At 37.7% G+C, this 22158-nt stretch overlaps 1 protein-coding gene across 6 annotated transcripts in view; it reads right to left on the reverse strand.

Annotated features, from left to right (window-relative positions):
* The window catches only part of ANKRD17 (ankyrin repeat domain 17), a 160720-nt gene that overhangs the window by 52483 nt on the left and 86079 nt on the right, over nucleotides 1-22158 (reverse strand). For 3 of the 6 annotated variants that reach the window (XM_069091698.1, XM_069091690.1, XM_069091689.1), the window contains exons 9-16: nucleotides 21021-21212; nucleotides 20538-20647; nucleotides 14734-14821; nucleotides 11905-12032; nucleotides 10649-10792; nucleotides 10054-10156; nucleotides 7370-8134; nucleotides 1809-1957 (exon numbers count right to left, since the gene is read on the reverse strand). In XM_069091698.1, the coding sequence (XP_068947799.1) occupies nucleotides 1809-1957; nucleotides 7370-8134; nucleotides 10054-10156; nucleotides 10649-10792; nucleotides 11905-12032; nucleotides 14734-14821; nucleotides 20538-20647; nucleotides 21021-21212 (1679 nt within the window). The remainder of the gene's footprint in view (nucleotides 1-1808; nucleotides 1958-7369; nucleotides 8135-10053; nucleotides 10157-10648; nucleotides 10793-11904; nucleotides 12033-14733; nucleotides 14822-20537; nucleotides 20648-21020; nucleotides 21213-22158) is intronic. The other 3 variants (XM_069091693.1, XM_069091700.1, XM_069091703.1) reach the window with 3 other exon arrangements.

Genomic DNA, 22158 nt, shown 5'->3' on the forward strand with positions numbered 1-22158 from the left:
AAGACCAACAACCACAAAATTATTCATAGCTTCTCTTTTCATAGCGGCCAAGAACTGGAAACTAAGAGATTCTCCTATGTAATGGCTCCACAACTTATACCATATGAATGTAACGGGCAATATCAGAGCAAACTGGGAAACCTTTATGAAGTGATACCAAATGAAGTAACATAATAAGGAGGAAAACATAGACAATAGCATCATAGAGAAAACAACTGTGACAGACTTTAAACTGAGGAGCTGACATCAATGCAGGAATTGCTTCTAATTTTATTTTTTGGTGAGCCCCTGCTTGGTTAGGCTCCTTTTTTGTTGCTGTTGGGGAGAAATGATGGATTACAAATGTATAAATTTTTTTTTTAATGTAAAGCATGACGTCTGGACATGCTGGCTCTCCAAGTAAAAAAGTGCCTCTTGTACTCTGTTAACATTCAATTTCCTACTTTGTCAAAAATGTTCCCTTACCCGTGACAAAGCACTCCCCTAGTGTTGTGGTTACCTCCTACTCAGGGAAAAGCATTTCCTTATGTTAGTTATTCTACTTTCTCGTATCTCTTAATAAACTTTATTTCAGAACCAATATCAAAGGATCTCTGAAAAATTACTTAACAGTCATTTACTCCTCCCCAAATATACTCCTCTTCTCAGATTTTAACAGATTAATGAATTTTTTTCCCTGTAGAAAGTGAATCTCTAAAATATCTTCACTGGAATAATAATTTTAGTTCATTTAAATGCACAGTTTTAATTTTAATGATAATTCGTAGGTATGCCCTGAGGCTGTCCTGGGCCCAGGTACTCTTTTCTCTCCTGACCTCATAAGCTTCCTTTATGCGTATGACTCTCAAATCTACATATACCCATATACTGCCCCAGATATTTCCAAATGCATGTCTTACAGGCATCTCAAAACTTAACAATCCAAAAGTAAACACATTTCCTCCCCCTCCCTCTCCACCATCCTGCTGAACTTCCCTACTTCTATCAGGGACACAGCCATCCTTCCAGACACTCATGTTCTGCCACAGAGGTGGTATCCCTGACTTCTCACTCATTCTCACCTTGTGTACCCAATTAGTTACCAAATGCTGACTGCTCCCTACTTTTCTCTCTACTCATTTGGCCACGGCCCTAATTTAGAATTTCATCTTGTAGCTGGGCTTTATCACATGTTCTTAATGGGAACTCTCCTTTCATGGCTGCCTCTTAGAATTTACCTTGTATTTATTTGCTATATACTAATTCAAATTCATGTCTCCCTCTATAGGTAAACTGCTTGAAGGCAGGGGCTGTTTCATTTTGGTCTTTGTATCCAGAACACCTAACACTGCTCATAGCATATAATATGTTCTTAAATAAATGTTGGTTAGATTGACTCGTGTATTTTTTTCTTTCACATACTATAAAATGATGAACTTACAGTTTCTTTTATCAGACTATGCAGCTACTTGGTCAATGTTTTTGAGACCTGTACCCAAGAATATGACAATAAACCCTGTGATACTGCTGAACAAACAGTATTATCAATCTTTAAGATAGGTTTGATCAATTGTATCATATGAATCGCTTTATAGGACTGCATTATCATCATCTGTGACTTATGAAAATACATTAGCAACGACAGTGCCATAAACATTTAGTCTTTCTGCTAGCTTTACTTAGTTTCTAAGGGTATAGTAAGAATTATCTAACCTCGTGAGGTATGCTTAAAAAAGAATGACACTAAACTTTTCTAGATTAACTAATGAAAGGTAAGAACTCTTTGAACACTATTTAATTCACTCCCTCTATCATTTGGGGGGCCTCACCTGTGCATCAATATCAATGGCAGGGTAGATAGGCAGCATGGCTGAAGGAGAGATGATCGGGCTTGGAGTTGGCGTCTGAGGCTGGGAAATAGAAGCTGAGATACTGTGGGGAGGAGTGTTGGACATTGCAGATGCTCTTCCGCTCACTGCTGTTGAACAAAACAACATCACTTAGTAATGGTAAATGCTGTCATCACATCACAGGTAAAAATTAGCAGAAAACTTGTACTCGTTTTAAGAAAAATTTCTACATTCAGATTTCATTTATTATTTCCTAGATTCTGGGGAGCAATTTAAAATTAGAAAGTGTCCACGTATGCGACTGTCTCCTGCCCTCTATTACCTGAAGCAGACCCAGGACTGACCTGGTCCAGCATTCAGTGACATGAACAGATTATATGGTGAAGCATGTGGACTTGGTGAAAAATGAAAACTGCCTGAACCCTAACCTACGTCCAGACCTAAAATCGTGACACCCGGACACCAAATGCTTTATTAGCAAAGAACGGCAAAGGCTTCGATTACAGTCAAACTGGGAAGAGTACGAGAGCAAAACATTTGTATTCCTCGTCACTGTTAATATTTCTACTGTGAGACTCTCAGTATTTTGTCAGGATAAATTCTGCTCAGGAGAAGGCCTCTATAGCCAAGCAATCTTTAGGCCACTGCTTCCCTCACAGAATGAGATCTTCCCCGGAGATAAAGACTGGTAATGGAATCGTCTACATTAGGGCATTCAGTATCTGTTTATAATCAGAGACAAATACTGGTCTTTGAGACAGGTTTGTGGTTTCTCATGTGAAAGATAATTTAGAACATTTTTCCATGCAATAATTTCAGAAATTCCAGTGATATGTAAGAAGACTAATGCAGAAAATAAATATATAGCTAATAAATTTGGATTATACCCCAAAAATTTTCTGATATACCCAGGCCCCTTTCTTCACACCCAACTTGGGAGATTCAGTTCTTAGCTGGTAAAATTCCAAGGCTGGTACAGAGCAGTCTCTGGATGATCAAGGACTGTTACTCTCATCAAGTCACTACTGGACCTGGTGTGTGAAGATCAGACCCAGATCTTCCCTCCCTTCAAGCCCCACCTCCTCCGATTAAAAATTCCACTATATTAAAGTATGGAAACCAACTTTTCACTGCTAAAAAGCATCGTATATGCTCATGAGAAAAAGTAACTATCACTTGCATTCCAAGAGACAATATTACTTCAATGTGAATTACCACTGGTTTGCCTACTTCAAAACTAACTTTATGACTAATCAAAGGAATTAGGTAAAAAGTCAAGTTCATTTTTAAGACTACCAAGATACCTCGGTGCTCAACATATACAAACTGTACATCGTAATGCTGATATTTTAAACATTTTTATTTTCTGAATAAAATGAGTAATTCAACATCACCACCACCATTAAAAATAACATGACCATGGATGATAGAACTATAGAATTTGAAATCTGAAAGGTACTTTAGAAATCATCTTGTCTAACCTTATTTTAAGAGATAGAACTTAAGCCCAATAAAGGGGCTACAACCTTGGCTAAACTTACAATACTATTTAGTAGAAGACCACAAACTAAAACCCAGGTCCAGAATGAACTTTAAGTAAACACTTTAATTTGTTATTGTATTTTAAAAGTCCATGACTGCATAATGTTTAATGAATAGCCAATTTATTTCTTTTAACAAAAATTAAAGTATTTCCTTAAAAAAAAATGGATATGAAACCAAAGGGAAAATTTTTTTGACCCTGTACAAAGCACAAAGAATAAAACTGATCTCATTAAAAGATCTTGTTTACATAAAAATCTCAGCCTATTAAAATACCTAGGACCATATAAGCACCAATAAACATTATGTAAATATACAGCTTTAAGCCTACTTAAAAGACAATGAAAAAATTATCTGAATAATAAACAGATTTTCAGGGATCCAAATGAGCTGACCTGGGAACATGTAGAGAAAAAAATGCATGTCTACCTTGACATTTTTATTTTTGGTTCAGAAAAATGTGATAGATATATCTAATATTTTTCAAAAAAAAAAATGGTAAATAAGATCTAGACTAATAATGCACTTTCCCAAACAAGCTTCAAAACAAAAAGAATGCCTCCACACTAATAAAGTACTTAGTATTTTCTAACAATGAACAATGGTGGAATACAATAAGCAACTCAAATAGATCAAACACAATTTTATTCAGTGATATAAAGCATCCTAATAAAGGTAAGTGAATAATTCAACATCTAAATTTCAATTTTTAAAAGTAAATTACTTTTAAAAGATCATAGTTATATTTATATATTTTGCTAAATAGAGCTTTTGCATTATTTAAGTAGGAGCAGGAGATCTCTAACCTATAGGCCAAGTCCCTACAGCTAATGTTATTTGGTCTGATTCAAGAACTAAGGCTTCTAAATTGAGTTTCATTGGCCACCTTCATCCCCCACAGTTAACAACAAGTACAACCAAGGCAGGCTATAGGAGAAAGGTAGCGCACATGCGCACACACACACACACACACACACACACACACACACACATCCATCGTCTGTGCCACTCAGGCAGAACTGTAAAGGACTTGGAAAGAATAAATAGTGGATTGTGCAAAAATAAATTTAATCGATAGGGGAGACAAATAAGTGGAATGGAGGGTGGAGAGAGAGATAACCGTAAGCTAGATGGTAGGTTTTGGCTAGTCAGAAATTAGAAGTGGAATGGAACCGCACCAGCTGGAGGCAGGGTACAAGTGTTTGAGAAGACAAGAGGCCGGGTTATAGATGTGGCTGATGGTGAAGGGCATACGACAGGCAGGAACCTTTCATCCAAATTCTTACTACACAAGTACCAAGTCTAAAGTATACATGAGACTGGAAAAATCTTATTCTATCTTTACATATCTTTCCTTCTAGTTCTTTGCTTCATTCCCTCTTTTTTAAGTAGACACAGTGAGAAATTTAGGTGTGCTTGTCATACAACTAACTTAGGGGAGAAAATTATATGGCCAGTTATGAAATTCAAAAGTGGATAAAATGCTCTTTCTCACAAAGAAAAAACCCACCCTGTTAAGTTCATCTTAAGTTCCTTTTAAAATTTATGTATCTCATTTATTTTTATTTTGGGAGTAAATCAGTAGCCTTGTATAGAAAGATTCATCTCAATTTTACTGTAAAAGCCTTTTGTTTCTACTGTGATTCTGGTCAGAATTTAACATGTACAAATGCCAGGCCATTGCTGGCATCTGTAAACTTAATGGGCAACTTATGGTTCCATAAAAAAAAAGTCAAGTATGATTTTTTAAATTATTCATAGTTTTAGCTTATCTATAACTCGGTCCTTCATTAACCTGGATAAGTGAAAGCTAATTATTATTAGTCTGGACAGTTTTCTTCAGGTTCTAATACAAACCATGGCAAAAATTACAAGCGAGTGTTTATATAGCTAAAGGGCACTTGGCCCTTTTTATTTTTCTGAATATAATTAGCATCCTTGAGATGAACTTTTAAAGAATTAGAGTTATACTTTTTAAAACTAAATTCATGATAAAATGATATAGTTATATCTATTTTTTTTTTAACTGGATCTTCCCTCTTGTCCAGGCTGAAAGAACAAGAGTCCTTTGTGGCACGATGCCACTCTTCAAGTAATCTAGTGGTCCCCCTGGGCCTGGGGGCTCACCATACTACAGAGCTCATGGCATCTATGAGACATACTGGCACTGGGGACTACAGGTGTATACCAAAACATCTGGTTAAATTTCCTGTTCAGTTTAACTTCAAAAATAGTGGGACATCACTCCAATTTCTAACACACAACTAATGTGTGAATGTAGCTACAAGTTACTATGTCATTCCAATGACTACATAATGACAATATTTCTTTTTCATAATATTATAGAATATAGGTTTATTGCAACCTATGCTATGTCAAAGAAATATGAGACTTAAACTCTACACATCACTAATTGAACCAAAGGGGTGAAATACTAAAGTAATAAGTGAAGATTATGTTACTTTTTTAATTTCTGGTGAAAATTATCAAAACATGGGGCAGCTAGGTGGCACAGTGAATAGAGCACTGGCCCTGGAGTCAGGAGAACCTGAGTTCTAATCCGGCCTCAGATACTTAACGCTTACTAGCCATGTGACCTTGGGCAAGTCACTTAACCCCAAGTGCCCTGCCTTCTCCCCTCCAAAAAGCAAAACAAAGAAAAAAAAAAGAAAATTACCAAAATATTCAAACGACTTTATATTTTAAATCCTAATATTCACAATTCAAAATTACTCTGGAGGTAATACAGGTTTACACTGACACTGAAGCATATTTCATATTTTGCAACTGGACAAAAAAATGTCCTCCTTACTAACAGATCATATTTTAAGAATAATTTATTCTGTGGACTTTCACTAAAAAGCTATGTGTATATTTGTGCAATAAATTTATTTATAAGCCTGGTTAAATGATGTTTTACTAACAATAAATTACTTTGGCAAAACAAGTCAGTTTAGTCATACAAGCCTGTATACATTTTGCCTTCAGGAAAAAAAAATATGAAAGTGTTTCTAAAAATCATTCGACTATTTCTCCCTTAAATGGTGCTTTATTGTTATGATTATTCTTAAAAAGCTTGATTATTCTTCTAAGACAGACAGAACTTGACTCCTTTATGTCCCCACTACTCAGGAATGCTATTTTTCTTTCCTGATGCTGAACTTTTTAGAAATTTAAGTCTTGAGTAGAGAGCTAGCAAAGACAGCGTACTTTCAGGTTTGCAGAGTGTTTTACACATGTGAACTCATTTAAAATTTAGGAGAATTGAGACAATCCTCTGAAAATGTTTTATTTACAAATGTTATGCATTCCAGGAGTGACTAAATTACAAGAGTATATTTTAAAATATCAATGAATCATTTTTTTCACTATGAAAAACAGTAAAAGTCCATTATTAATGTTGTAGGGACACAAAATTTCTGTGTTGTGGTGAGAGAGGTACACTATAATTATATTCACAGGATGTGATACACATAATCTTACTTTAAATATATCAAAGTAAAAGTTTTTCTTTTCTGAAGCCTAGAACTCTGTACCAAAATATTCCTGCTTGCAAATAAGCTAAATCTACATAGCATCCAACCAGTTGGGAAGGTGTATTTGGAATATCTTAAAAGATTTCCTAGTTTGTTAATGCAAATGCAAATGTAAAAGGTAACACCTTGTCTCTAATAATTGAGAAAAGACAACAATCAAAAACAAAAACCAAAAACAAAAAACCCTGCCTGCCTACCCAGTCAAGCAAAGAAGCAGGAGTCCTTCGTATTCCAAAGTACTTTCTTTAAAGCAGAAATGGGCCTGTGCTATCATTTGGCCTATTACCACCCAAGTTTCTTTCTGTGGACTTCTGACACAGTACTACTATGTCTACTGCTGTACAAGGGTCAAAAGTCCAAAGATAGCCTTCCAGTTTGATAATTGGAACAGTTCTGGCATACCCTTACTTTGTGCCTTATGCAAACCATACTGTATACCTGCTCATAACAATATCAACCCACCTGCCATGATGTCATCCAGCGTGTCATTGAGGGTCTGGGCAGGGCTGGCTACCATTAACCCTTGTTGGGTTTCTGTCAGAATTCCTTGCCCCAGCCCTGCCAACTGTGCTTGGCCCAGTACGGGCTGTCCAACTATAACTCCTTGCAGTTCTGTAAGATTTGTGATGGACCCTGGAGGTAAGGAACCTGCAGCCAGAGGCAAAGCTTGGGGCATCGCCAAAGGTTGGATTGGTGTAAAACCCATCTGAGCAGCGCTCTGCTGGGGATCATCTTTAAGCAAGATGGGATCCACTGGCTGTAAGCGGGCATAGTCTCCCTCTGAAAGCTGTTCTCCAACTCCCACAGGAGTCAGGAGGCCCAGGTGTTGACAAGATTGCTGCTGCTGCTGCTGCTGCTGTTGTTGGAGTTGAATTCTTTGGGCTTTCACCTCCAGATACTGCTTTTTTAGCTGCTGTTGTGTTTTCAGCTGCAACTCTCGCTCCACTTTCTGCAGCTCCTCCAGAATCTTTTGTTTCTTCTGAATCTGCTCCTCTCTTGTCTTGTTCAGCTCCTCGATCTTCTCCTTGGTAAGTTGGTCAGCATGAGCCAGCTCCAAGGTCTGTAGCTGTGCATTCTTTTCTATGGCTTCTTTGATCCGCTGTTCCAGTTCTGTTAACTTGCCCTGAGCCTCTTCTACAATGCTCTCGGGAGACTGACTGGTGATGTGACCCTGTACATCCTGGCTGTTAGCTGGCAAATGGCTGCTGGACTTTTGTTTAGAAGCAGCTGTGTGAAAAAGAAACCCCCTCAGAAGTGCACATGAATGGCATCCTCATTACAGAGTTACTGTTGGGAGGCTTAGTGCCAACAGTTATGCACCAAGTTATCAAATCCATACTTCAAGGATCCATGATTTCATTGGTGTGGGTACACCCTCCACCGATGCAGATCGCAACCCTCTCTATATTTTAGAAGACTGTTTCATGAGTTGTCGTGGCCAAAAAAAATCCATCACCTCATGGCCAACTATCTGGTGATGAGTCTTTCCAAACTTAACTAGGCTGGTCCTCGGGTGACAGATAAACCATCTATCCCCCGACCATCCTTGAAGGCTTTCCAGCTTGGTAAGACCTGACAGAGCTTGTGCTCTACTGGCACAGCCTTCGAGAGCCCAGGGTGACCTCGATGCCACGAGGAGGCATCAGGGGAGGATTTTAGTGGCGGATCAAACCCACAGAAGGTGGAAATGTACTGTATGTGATTATAAGCAAATAACACCTTCTACTCTATCACCAATCCAAGAGATGTATGGATTATACACATACTTTAGAAATTCACTTCAAGATTACTGAAGAATTATATAAGTGAAAACCAAGAGTACTTATATTTAGCTTTGTGGCATCTAACTGGTGCAAACCAAGCTACAATTTGAAAGCATGTAGATCATATGATCATAGGACTGTAAGCTGGAAGGGACTTTAGAAATCATCTAGTTCAACCCCCCCTCATTTTAGAAATGAGGAAATAGGCCCAGAGAAGCTCTTGATATCTGGTAATAAAGGAAAGTAAAATTCCACTGCAAACAGGAAAATACTGCCAAAGAGTATAGGAAAAAAATTATTTTTGAAATTATCATTATAAGGATATTTAATTTAAGGTGTTATTTTCTTTCCCTCTCCACATTTAAGAATCTGGTTCTTTTTCAACCCAAAACAGTTCCAGAATCACTAAAAGTTATGGGAAATTAAATCCAATTGATATGTCTTTGTTGGAGTTTCAGGACATGAATTTAAATATGTTCACACCAGTAGAGAATATGATGTGGCCATCCTGGAAGAAACAATGATAGATGGCTTATGTCACCTACCCGTCAGCAGCCAGGCCAATAAAGTGACCTGGCCATAGGTGTGGCATCAATGGCCTGTGACACCCACCAACAGAAAAAAGTGCTGCAGAATAGGAGTCAGGACTGAAAACATCAGGTGGAAGAAATATGTAGTAGTCATATGGGTAATAAGAGAAAAAAAAAAGAACACAACCATCCTCACACTTTAAAAAAAAAACACAACACCTTTTCAGGTAAAACTTTTAAAAAATAAAAGCAATTTCAAACTGATAGTTGAAATGTTGGGAGGAGGAGGGGAGAACAGGACTCGGAAAGATATGTACAAGATCCTAACTTTAAGTCAGATAATGGATCTAAGGAAAATTCTAGTGAAAACACGTGAATCTGAAGTAACTGATCCAAATATAAAATTTGCATCAAAAGCAGCACTTTGAAAATTTCTGATGCAGGATATTAAATCTAATACCTTGCAGAGTTTGAAGAGACTCTGCTTTAAGCAAATTATACCCAGTTTAGCACCTTATAGAGAAGTACAAACGACTAATTATTTGGGGGAAATAATGGTTAATCAAAATAGCATGAAGGATGAGCTATTCCATACGTACTGAGCAACCAAATCCTCAAGTTGGAATTTTAGCACAAATTCACTATTTTAAAATTCTCTCTCCCCCTCACGCTTTCTTTTGGCCCTCAAGAAAGAGTATTTCTTGTTATAAAAAAAAATTTCCCAAATCACCTTAGTTTTTCCAACAGCCATTTGGCATGAAAAGTCACTTTAAAAAATAAGCATCTTACTTTTTTATTTCTTTGGTTTCAACCTACAAAACATTTTAAAAGAGTTGACAGAAAAAGAACTGACCTTTGTTCCTGATGGGAAGTGTAGCAGCCACAGTGGCAGGGGGCTTATCAGGCTCCTGTGGGGGGACCACCATGGGCAATGCTTGCACAGGGACACGAGGAGCCTACAATGGTATACATCAATTAAGCATATGCCCTTTATTCTCATACCTGCATCTAAATAACATGGAAAATGTTGCGACAACAAACTCTCTAAAACCTTTGCCAAGTTGTGTGGTGGAGTATCAGATCAAATGGCACACTTAATAGCTGACACTTATAAAGCATTTTAAGGTGGACAAGTGCTACACATATATTAGCTCACTGAGAGATAAATACCCAAGTTTCATTCGTGGCTTCTGTCTGGGAGTGAAGCTCAAAGCCAAGTCTTCATGACTCCAAGGTGAGCAAAAAGACACTACAAGATCTTTGTGCTTTTCAATAAATTTTATGGGTTACAAATAAATGTAATAACAATAAATTATAAATGTTTTTCAAAAAGCATATGGAAAATTTGTCTGGAGAAAGAATCTATGTAAAAAAAGCTAATTTAGGTTAAAATAGTCATCAATTATAGAATATCAAATAATACATAATGCATTAGCTCTGAGTCTTACCCGATTTAAATCATGGGAAGGGGGGGTCAACTGGGCGACATCAGGTGGAGGAGCAGAGAGCAAATTATTGGGATAATCCAGAAGATAGCAAACGACACTTGTATGGCCACCTTTAGCTGCTTCAATCAACATTGTTGAGCCATCCTAAAAGGAGAGAAGGATGGACACAGTAGAAGAAAAGGAATTCTGTAAAATATTACATTACAGGCAAATCCTAAGAAATAGGACAGCAAGGTAAATCTCATTTTGAAGAGGACAAATTGAGCCACAGTTCCATCCAAAACTTTTTGTAAAAAAATTCTGAGTCATTGCTCTGCGACACTGCAAATGTAAATATTAACAAACCATACATTTTGTTATATATACTATATTTTTGTAATGGTATTCATTCTTGTGAGTGGTCAACAACTAAACTGAATTTTATTTTCTCACTATTAGAATGTACATTCTCACAATCTCATATCTGAAAATGAAGTAAAACTGAAAGAAAATGGTAGAAATGCTTTTGATTCCAATATACTCAAGATACATTTACATTAATTGTACTTGCAAACAGGTTTTTAATAAATAATACTATTGTAAGTATTGATTAGGAAAAAATCACGGACATGTACGAGCTATAATAGAAAAGGCCCATCAGTAACTAGAAAAAGTGATAATAAATACAGGCAGTCTCCAACTTAAAAACCAAGAAGAGATAAATATTTATGTATCTAACTTGACTGGCATAATTTCTAAAACCAAATAATTCTAATAGTTGACTTATTCTAGCTGTTAATAGTTTCAAAAGTAACAAAAATCAAGGAAGTATATTCCATCTCTCTCTACCAGTATTAAAGAATTCTAAACCTGGAGTTCTTGAGCTGTATATTTTTTCTTAAAAACACATATATTTTATTTATTTATTTTTTTAAAGCAATCAGGGTTAAGTAACTTGCTCAAGGTTACACAGCCAGTTATTTCTGGGTGTGGTGCTAAGTATCTGAGCCCAGATTTGATCCCCAGGTCATCCCGACACTGGAGCCGGTACTCTTACTTGCTGAGCCACCTAGCCGCCCCTAAAACACATATATTTTGATAACTGTATTTCAAAATAATCAGTTGCAATTCTTTGTACTTTATGCCTTTAAAAATATTCTCCTGGTAAGGAGTAAAAAGGCTTCCAAAGGGGGCTGACTCAGAAAACCAAGAAGATACCACTTCGTTAAGAACAACAAAGCATCTTAAACACTCTGTTTAACACCTGAGTTACATACTTTGAGTCTGTGAGTTGGGTCAGCCCCATGAGCCAGGAGTAACTCCACCACGGCCAGGTGGCCACCAGCACAAGCCAGGGACAACACCGTATGATCATTGTTCGCTGTGGTCCTGTTCACATTGGCTCCTGAGAGACAAAAGTTTAAAAGAGTAATTCAGGTAAGAAAGGGTTTTATTTCCAAGTAATGTCCAAAATCTTTGTTGGCAAATGAAGCTTGATTTATGCTCAGAATGCTTCATTAGTTCGACTGCACAATAACTGACATTTACATAGACCTGTGAGGCAGGCAAAGCACTTAACAGACATGATGTCATTTGATTCTCACAATCAAATTATGAGGAAGGTTTCACAGGTGTTATTGGGCTCAGTTAAGTTAGGGGACTTGCCCATTATCAGCTCCCAGCTACTCAGCCACAGCAGTTGGATTTGAATCAAGGTCTGTCCTGATTCCAAGTCCAGAATTAGGGAAGTATAACAAATAAAAAGGATGTTCAGTTAAAGATTAAAAATCAAAGGAATTTGAATAAAAAAGCGAATACAGGAGGTCACGGAGTCAGAAATCAGAGAAAGAGGTTCCAAAAATCAAGTAGAACAATGAATTAATAAAAAATAAGGAAACTGAAATCCAGACAACTGGCATATCCAGAAGCACACAGCAAGAATATTTTAATGCCAAAAGTGTATCAAAAGCTCTGCTCCCTAACTCTAAATTCCATGTTCTTACCCCTATATAATAGATATGCAATTTAATGGTGGCATCAGTAGCACAGGTGAGAATATGGGACCATAAAATCATACAAATAAAAAGCTGAAAAGGAAGCTTGGAGAACATGTGATCCAATCCCCTCATTATACAAAGAAGGAAACTGATTGGGAGACAGAAGTGACTTGTTACTGAGTACGCAAGGAGTTTATGAGGAGTGTTAGGGGTGCACTAAACAATTTTTAAAAGAATTTGTGATTTCATCAGTGAGAATTCCCAGTGTGTAAACTCGTTTTTCTTAGGGATCACAACCAGTTTTGGGATTTGTAGTAAATTCTCAGTCACCAAGGACTCTTACACAAGGACAAAGATGACTAAACGCAGATCTCTGACCCCATGCCCAGGACACGCTTTTCATTATTCCAAAATGCCTTTAATTTTAAACCCATGCATTACTTCAACATTACTCAAACATTTACTACCTGCCCTTACAGTGGATACTTATGTTTAATTTTAAAACTCATGACATAAGCATTAACCCCTTTGGGACCCAATTTTCTCAATTGTTAAAAGGATGAAACTGGAACAGATAACTTCTCAATATTTCTCAGCTATAAAATTCAAAGATTATATGGGATAAATTGATAAAAATAACAGGTTTTTAAAAATGTTATTATTACAAGTATTGATTAGGAAAAGATCACGGACATGTACCAACTATGATAGAAAAGGTTCATCAGTAACTAGAAAAATGATAAATACAGGCAGAGTCAAACTTAAAAACCAAGAAGAGATAAGTATTTATGTATCTAATTTGGCTGACATAATTTCTTCCAATAGAAATGGTGGGAAAAGGAGAAGCACCTTTTTATACTTGCCAGGACCTAGTGACAGCAACATACATTCAAAGGTGAGAAACTGGGGCAAGAAAAAAACAGGTCTAAAAAAAAAAAAAAGCCCTCCCTGAGAAGACTATGGAGGCCTTTCTCACTCACCCCCTTTTCATTCTGGGGCTTTGGAAGGCCCACCACTATCCTCCTGATCCTGGCTTTCATGCCAACAATGTCACCTTCTTGTTTTTCTCTTTATAAGCAATGTTATCTTGAGTACTGAAGCACTCCATACATGTGCTTCAAAAGAAAAAAACAACTGCCCTGAATATTGAGCTTTCTTCTGCAGAGATTAAGGGAAAGGAAGGAGGAATAAGGGTGACAGCACAGAGACCAAGAAGCATCAAACAGGTGCATCCTGATAAAGACTGAGATGGGCAGAAGAGAAAAGGACAAGATTTGTGTCAGGACAGAGCTGACTGTAGGGCAAGTCAACAGGGAGAAGCAGTAGAGGAAAGAGTGCCAGGGAAGGGATTTCCTATAATTTTTTTTTTTTAAAGCAATCGGGGTTAAGTAACTTGCTCAAGGTTACCCAGCCAGTTATTTCTGGGTGTGGTGCTGAGTGTCTGCGCCCGGATTTGAACCCCAGGTCATCCTGACACTGGGGCCGGTGCTCTTACTCATTGTGCTACCTGGCCACCCCCCTATGAGGGTACTGGGGCTATATGTCTCACCTATATCATCAGACTCTCACCACAACCCACTGATATGATCCATCTGTCCTCCCCATTAACAGACAAAGAGCTAGGAAGTGACCAAGGCAGGATTTTCACTCAGACATCCCAAATCCAAAACCAGTATGCCCTCCATTGTGCCACATAGCTACCTAGATGCAAGTCATGCTTTTAATTCAGTGACTGCCCAGAATCTCCTGTAGGAACAGACACTGCTGCAGGGGAGTTCAAAAGCCAGAAATTAAATACGCATTTATATAAGCTCCTTACTGTAGTCTAATTTAAATAATCGTCACTGCCTGGGACGGATAGATGGCGCAGTGAATAGAGCACCGGCCCTGAAGGCAGGAGGACCTGAGTTCAAATTCGACCTCAGACACTAAACACTTACTAGCTGTGTGACCTTGGGCAAGTCACTTAACCCCAACTGCCCTGCCTTTCCCCCTTTTTCTCCCCCCAAAAAAATTATCACAGCCCATCTACTACTCTCAGGGAATATGGAGGCAAGTGTGACCCTTATATTTAAATAGATTTCCACCATTACCAGCACCAAAACCTACCTTTGCTAATCAAAAACTGAACAGTACACACATGACCAGCTCTTGCAGCTTTCATTAACGGAGTTCTTCCACCTTCAGATTCATGTTCCTATTTTAAAAAGAATATTAAGAAAATATCAAATGTAACAGCCTGTGATGACACATATATATAACAGGATTATTCCTATACATTTAATATTAAATTCAAGATTCGATATAAAGGATAAAAGGGTTAAGCACTGTACAATGATCTAATCAAAAACCCTTCCCCATTTTCTCCTATGCACCTGCTTCTAGTTAGTTGGGCTCAACTTTAGTTTCTCTTACAAAGGAATCCTACAGCTTGTGATGGGAAGAGCGATCATTACATTAACATGATTAGCCTTTCACTCCATGCCACCAGGCCTCTCTCCTGCCTCTCATCTTGGCTCTCCTTATCTCTCAGTCCCCACTGCTTCATTCCAACTTTCCCACTGTGGTGTCCTTATCTTCAGACAGGCAGAACAGAGCCCAATTAATAAGAATTTCACCATTTCCAAAACAAAGAAATACTATAAAGGTATTACATCAGTTTTCCCCCAATGTCAAATACTTAAAAAGTAAATCTGAATTTTGTTCCTAAATGGGATGGGGGGAGGGGGGGGAGGAGAGGGAAGAAAAGAGAAAGAAGGAATTATGGGTACAATCTTCTTACTCCTTAGTCCTATAGAATTTTCTTTTTTATATATAAGCTTCTTCCTTAGTTTCGTGTTTTCAGTTTCCTAGTTTCCCCTCACTAGAGTTAAATCCTCTCCCTGCCAAGTCCATTCAGGAGGCAATGCATTCAGCAAGCACTTACACTGTACTGGGGTCCTCGTGTTACAAAGAAAATTGTTCTCATCTTCAAAGAGTTTACATTCTTTGTGAGAAAATGCATCAGGTACACAGATAAAAACAAAATATTCATTCAACAAGTATTTATTGAACTGGGTGGCTGGTAAATAAAATAAGAATCTTCCAAGTCCCTACTAGCAAAGAGCTTACTTTTATCAGAGAAACGATATGTGCAGAGAGGAAGGTGATAATAAGAGGGGAAGGGGTAGTTGGGATGAAAGAGGGGAAAGCTAGCATCGGTTTCCAACAGGAAGTGACACTTTAACTGAATTCTGAAGGAAAACAGAGACGACTCTGAAACTCATGTAAGGAGGGAATGTATTTCAAGGAATAACCTGCAAAAGGCACACAGGAATATGAAAGCAACCGTCATGTACACCAATGTGGCTAGAAGACAGAGTAATGAATGAGGTGAAATGGGAAATGTCTGGGAAGACAGGCTAGTGCCTAACCAAGGAGCTGGCACTTTATCTAAAAAGCAACAGAAAATCAAATCTGCAAGAGCAAAAAAGTGAAGCGCTTTTAAAATACTGATCTCACAGATACGTGGACGCTGTGATGAAAAAAGAGAGACAGGGCAGACTGGGAGACTAATTAAAAGGCAATAGCCAGAGAAGAAGTGATGACTAGTGAACAATGAAAAAGTTAGATCCCAAGGTGTATAAACCTGGAAGAATGGTGGTACACTCGACAGAAATAGAAATAAGTGAGAAAGGTGTGTTTGGGGAAAATGATATGGACCATTTAGGACATGCTGAATACATATGGCTAGAGAACAATCAATTTCAGGTGTTAAATAGGCAATTATCAGATTTGAGCTCAGGAGAGAAAACAGACCTGCATATCTAAGACAAAGGGGAAACGAGATGAGGAATAAAACTGGAGATTTTGAGTTAATTCCTATAAAAGTACTAGAAAATAAGTACGTATTCAAGCCTAATCATGGGCCAAGATAGCAGGGTACAGATGAAGACTCATAACATCTCCAAAAAACTTCAGAAGAATACCTTAAATCCAATTTTGGAGCGAGAGAGCCAACAAAAAGGCCAGAGGTTTTTTTCTGGCCTAAGACAATTTTAGAAGGCCCACAGGAAAGGTCTGTAATACCAGTAGTAAGCCTTAGAGGCAGCACCGTCTTAGAGAGCTGTGAGCCCAGAAACAGTAAGGGGCTCAGATAAACTGGTCAGAAAGGGATTACAAAGGACCCTTTACTGGCATGAGTGTAGCCCGCATTGATTGGCAACTCCACTGCCCATAAGCAGCTCTGGACTGTAGTTCCACAGCAGAGAGGAGCACTTGTGATGAGTCACAACAGACCAGAGGCCCTGGTAACAATTTAAGGGTCAAAAGAAGCATTAGCATCCGTGGCTGCAAGGGAGCAAGGGCCCAGAGCTTAGAGAAGATCAGTGATCACACACCTCTCTCAGGACCACATTACCTTAGAAGCACCAAAAACTTGTAGATGCCAGAACTAGCTCTGAAAGCAACAAAAAAGCTTAGTTTGGCACAGTATTTCCCCACCCCCAGCTGAGCAGAGCCCAACTTGAACATAAAGTGCCAAGTCAAGAAACAGACTGGAAAAATGAGCAAATGACAAAAAATAGGAAGGAAGGAAAGAAGAAAGGGAGGGAGGGAGGGAGGGAGGGAGGAAGGAAGGAAGGAAGGAAGGAAGGAAGGAAGGAAGGAAGGAAGGAAGGAAGGAAGGAAGGAAGGAAGGAAGGAAGGAAGGAAGGAAGGAAGGAAGAAAGGAAGGAAGGAAGGAAGGAAGGAAGGAAGGAGAGACCATAAAAATCTACCATGGAAAAAAAAAGAAAAAGAAATCTACCCTGATGGCAGAGATGACCAAGATATAAATAAGCTCCAAAGAAGACAACAATATGAAAAGAGCTAAAACAAAGCCTTAAAGAAAAAAGCTAACTGGATGCAGGCCCTCCAAAAATTCCAGGAAGTATTAAAAAAAAGAGATGACTGGTAGAGGAAAAATGGGAAAAGAAATGAGTGATGCAAGAAAATTATGAAAAGAGAATTAACAACTTGATAAAAAGCACAAAAAATATTGAAGAAAATAACACCTTAAATGGAATTCGCCCAATGGTAAAGGAGGTACAAAATTCACTGAAGAAAAGAACTCCTCTAAAAGCATAATAGGCCAAATGAGGAAGCACAAAAATTCAGTGATCAGAAGCATGACAGACTTGGAAGGGGTGGGGGAGAGGGGGAGAGAGGGAGAGAGAGATGGGAAAGGAGGGAAGGGATAAAGGGATAGAGGAAAATACAGTTAGTGACCATTAGGACCAGCTAACCCACAGAGTGAAGTGGACAGCAGCCTGGATTGAAAACTAGAATACAACAATATGCTGTGTTCAAGAGGCACACCAAAAACAGAAAGACACACAGAGCTGAAATGAAGGGCTGGAGCAGAGTCTATTATGCTTCAGCTAAAGTGAAGAGGGCAGGGCTGGACATCATAATCACAGACAAAACAAAACAAAAATACACATAAATGAACAATGATCAGAAAGACTACATTTTTCTAATTTTTTTTACAAGTTTCTCTTAATTATTAATGGCCTCATTTGTCAAATATATAGAAAGCTGGGTCAAATTTATAAAGAGCCATTCCCAAACTGATAAATGGTAAAAGGACATGAACAGGCAGTTTTCAGAAGAAATTAAAGCCATGTATCCAAAGGGATATAAAACTGTGGATATGTCTTTGAACCAGCAAAACCACTTCTAGGTCTATATACCAAAGACATCAAGGAAAAGGGAAAGGAACCTATTTGTACAAAAATATTTATAGCAGCTCTTGTTGTAGTGACAAAGAATTGAATATTGAGGGGATGCTCATCAGTTGGGGAATGGCTGAACAAGTTGTGGCATATGAAGTGAGGAAGGGAGGCCTGTGAAGAAGTACTACTATACAATAAAAAATGATGAGGGAGATGGTTTTAAGAAAAAAATTGCCCCAATCTATGGGAACTGATTCAAGATAAAGTGAGAACTCAAAGATCACTGTGCACAGTAACAGCAATGTTGTAACAATGATCAACTGTGAAAAGACTCAGCCACTTTGATCAACACAACTATTCAAGACAATTGCAAAGGACTCACGATGTAAAAATGCTATCTACCCCCGGAGAGGGAACTGCAGAACTCTTAAATGCAAACTGAAGTATAATTTTCTCACTTTCTTTTTTTGTTTTTTGCCATATGGCTAATATGGAAATATGCTTTACATGATTTCATATATAAAATTGCTATCACATGATCTGCCTTTTTAATGGGTAGGGGAGAGGTGATCAGAAGAAAATCTCAAAGTCAAAATTTTAAAAGAAAAAATGTTAAAAAATGAATAATTTTTAAAGGGAAAAAATGAAATTAAAGGAAGGCGAATTTCATTTGCTCTTTCAAAAGAAAATCACAAAGCGTTATTGGATGCCTTTGGAGTTCTTTTCCCTTTACTATTTAATATTTTTTAAATCACTGCCTTAGATAAAGACATAGATGGTATGTTCATCAAATATAATAATGATAACAGCAGCTAGCATTTCCATAGTGTCTACTTAGTAAGTGCCAAAGGCTGTGCTCAATGATTTGTAACTATTATCTCATTGGATCCTCATAAAAGAACTCTGTAAGATGGATGCTATTATTACTCCTGTTTCACAGTTGATGAAATTTGGACAGAGGTTAAGTGACTTGCCCAAGGTCACACAGCCAGTAGGCGGCAGGTCGTCCTGACACCAAGCCTAGCACTGTACATCCACGGAGTGACCTAGGGATTTCACTAAGAGCTAACACTTTAGATTACCTATGATTTTCTGACATTCAGGATTTATAAAGCTATGGACAAGCTAAGAGAATTGGGCTGAATCTTTAAGATAAAATTCACTCGGCCCTACACTCTTTTGTGTAACAAAGATACACACCTAAGGCATGGACCTAATTCAGCTGACAGGTCCTCCCCTTCCTCTACTGGTCAGCCAGATAAACCTGAGCTACAGGGCCTGTTTTGCACTCAAAATACCAGGAAGAGAGAGAGAAGCTAACCAAAACCTTAATCCCTAAGCCAATCAAGTCCAGATGATGAGTACTGATACTTTCCAAGGAAAAACAAAGGCCAACCCACATGATGACAGAACTATAGTTCACACTAACTTTGGCCAGAAAGGAATTTTCCTGAAAAATATGAGGATATATAAAACCAACAAATACTAAGACCACTCAAAAAACTAATGAAATTTTTGAATATGTATTTTTTTTTAAATTATCCACCATTTAGGAGATTTTCATGCCCTATCCTTATCAAACTACATCAAGAAAACTACAACCAGTTCTGAGTACCTCATTTTATAAAAGACACTGATAATCTGGAGGGCAACCTGGATGGTGAAAGGTCTTAAATTCCCTTCGTTTGGGCAGAACAGTGATTGTTGAACATGCAAAAGAGAAGACTCAATCAGGACATGACAGCCACCTGCAAGGGATGCCACACACACACAAAATTTCATCTGCTTGGTTTCAGGTGAAAGAAGTAGGATCAAAAAAAGGGCAGAGAATGTGCAAAGAGGTAAATTCACAGGCAAAGTACAGGGAAACATCCTGATGATCAGAGGTGTCCTAAAGAGGAACTGGCTGCCTCTGGAAGTGGCTGGCTTCCCTCCCTGGTGCTTCTCAAGCCAACTGGCTGAGCACTTGTCAAGGATGCTGTGGAAGGGGTTACTGTTGGAAGTACCACTTGGACTAAAGGTATGCTCTCGTTGCCATCAAAAGATAAGCTCCTGAAGGTCAACATCTAGTCTGCTCGCTTGTGTTTGTAACCCCAGGGCTCAGCTCAGTGCCCAGGACATGAGTCCATTATCAATGCTTTTTAATTTATTTTGGTGACTTAAATTCATCTTTTTTTTCTCTTTCTCAAAACAGGACTGAAAGAAGGTAAGAGAGCTCACCAAATCTGCTCCTGCCTGAAGTAACACATCTGCTACATCAGTGTGTCCGTTTTCACAAGCGTATGTCAATGCTGTGTCTCCTGTTGCTGTTGTTGCATGTACATTTGCTCCTGAAACAACAGTAAACAGTGTATTGTGTTACTTCCATATAAAACATAGGCAAATTTTCTATAGACAAGCCCCATCCTCTTAGATGAAAAGACAAATAATTTGATTATTTCAAAGTTTTTTAGAGATTCCTTTTTCTGAAAATGAAGCTGACTAAAAGCATATTTGTTTTGATTTCTGATACTACAGTAGAGTCACCACTTAATCTATAATATGCAGAAAATAATTCAGTATATACTTAGTATAACAAGGAGGTTGTAAAATTTTGAGTAAGATAATCTATTACAAGATTTTCTCTGAAATATACGTACATACATACACACATACCTACATACATACATACACAAAATACCATAATTCTTGTTAAATGCCTACCTGCTGCCAGTAAGTATTTGACTAATTCCAAATGGCCCTCTTGAGCAGCTTCCATCAAAGGGGTAGAACAGCCCAGTTCGATGTCCGCTCCTGCCTTGATAAGAAAGTCTGCCACTTCAAGGAAACCTCCGCAGCAAGCTAACGTCAAGGCAGTTTCTTGGGTTTCTTCTGTCTGTGCATTGATATTAGCTCCTTTAATAAAGAAACACAATATCCCAATTAATTAAAAGCTGTCTTTCTTCAAGAGATTCATTGAAAGACTTTTCCTTTAAAAAAAACACACACTTAACTGATTTAAATACTGCAAAATACTAAGTTAAATATAGTGAGCATATAATTATATCTCCCCTACCGTAGTAAACTTACTAAAGGTAAAGAAAAATATTAAAATAGTGTTCTATATAGACAAAAGAATTCTACATATTGCATCATATGTGAAAACTCTGCTTAACCACTGGAAATATGAATTGGGGTGGCCCAGTTCTAAAGAAATAAGTAGAAAAAAAAAAAGAAAAATGGCTCATGACCAAATATTTTTTAAAACTGTTAAAAATATCATTAAACAGTCATACAATATATAAAATGACACCAAAATGTTTTGTGCAATTAATTTTCCAAAAAATAACAATCCAAATTATATAAGTATCTCATTTACGCATCCAAACACACAATGGAAGATTACATTTTGAATAGAATAAACTGGAGCATCAAAGTTCCAATTCTGAAATCTGATCAAATTCACGTAAATGGAGGCCATAGATCAAATTCAACACACTTTATCCAAGAATACATTTTTGTTTCCTAAACAAATTAAATATAGGTAATATTTTAAATTGGTCAAGAATGAAAAATATTTTTTCTTATATTTTTAGACACTGAAAATGTTCCCACACAGCCTTTATTTCAAGAGTGAAGTTCAAAGAAGCTTACATTTTGCCATGTGACAAAAGAAAACTGTATCAGCATGGAAATAAAGACTGAAAAATATATTTAAACTTCCAGTTACTTTTTCCTATTGTCAAAATGAAGCATTATCAAAAACATCAATAATGAAATGGGAAAGAGGTGTCTAGGTGGCACAGTGAATAGATCACTGGCCCTGGAGTCAGGAGGACTTAAGTTCAAATCTGACCTCAAA

The sequence above is a fragment of the Petaurus breviceps genome, unplaced genomic scaffold (genome assembly GCF_028583685.1).
Source record: "Petaurus breviceps papuanus isolate PSGF00001 unplaced genomic scaffold, PetGlider_PUasm1.0 126, whole genome shotgun sequence".
In the NCBI taxonomy this organism is placed as follows: Eukaryota; Metazoa; Chordata; class Mammalia; order Diprotodontia; family Petauridae; genus Petaurus; species Petaurus breviceps.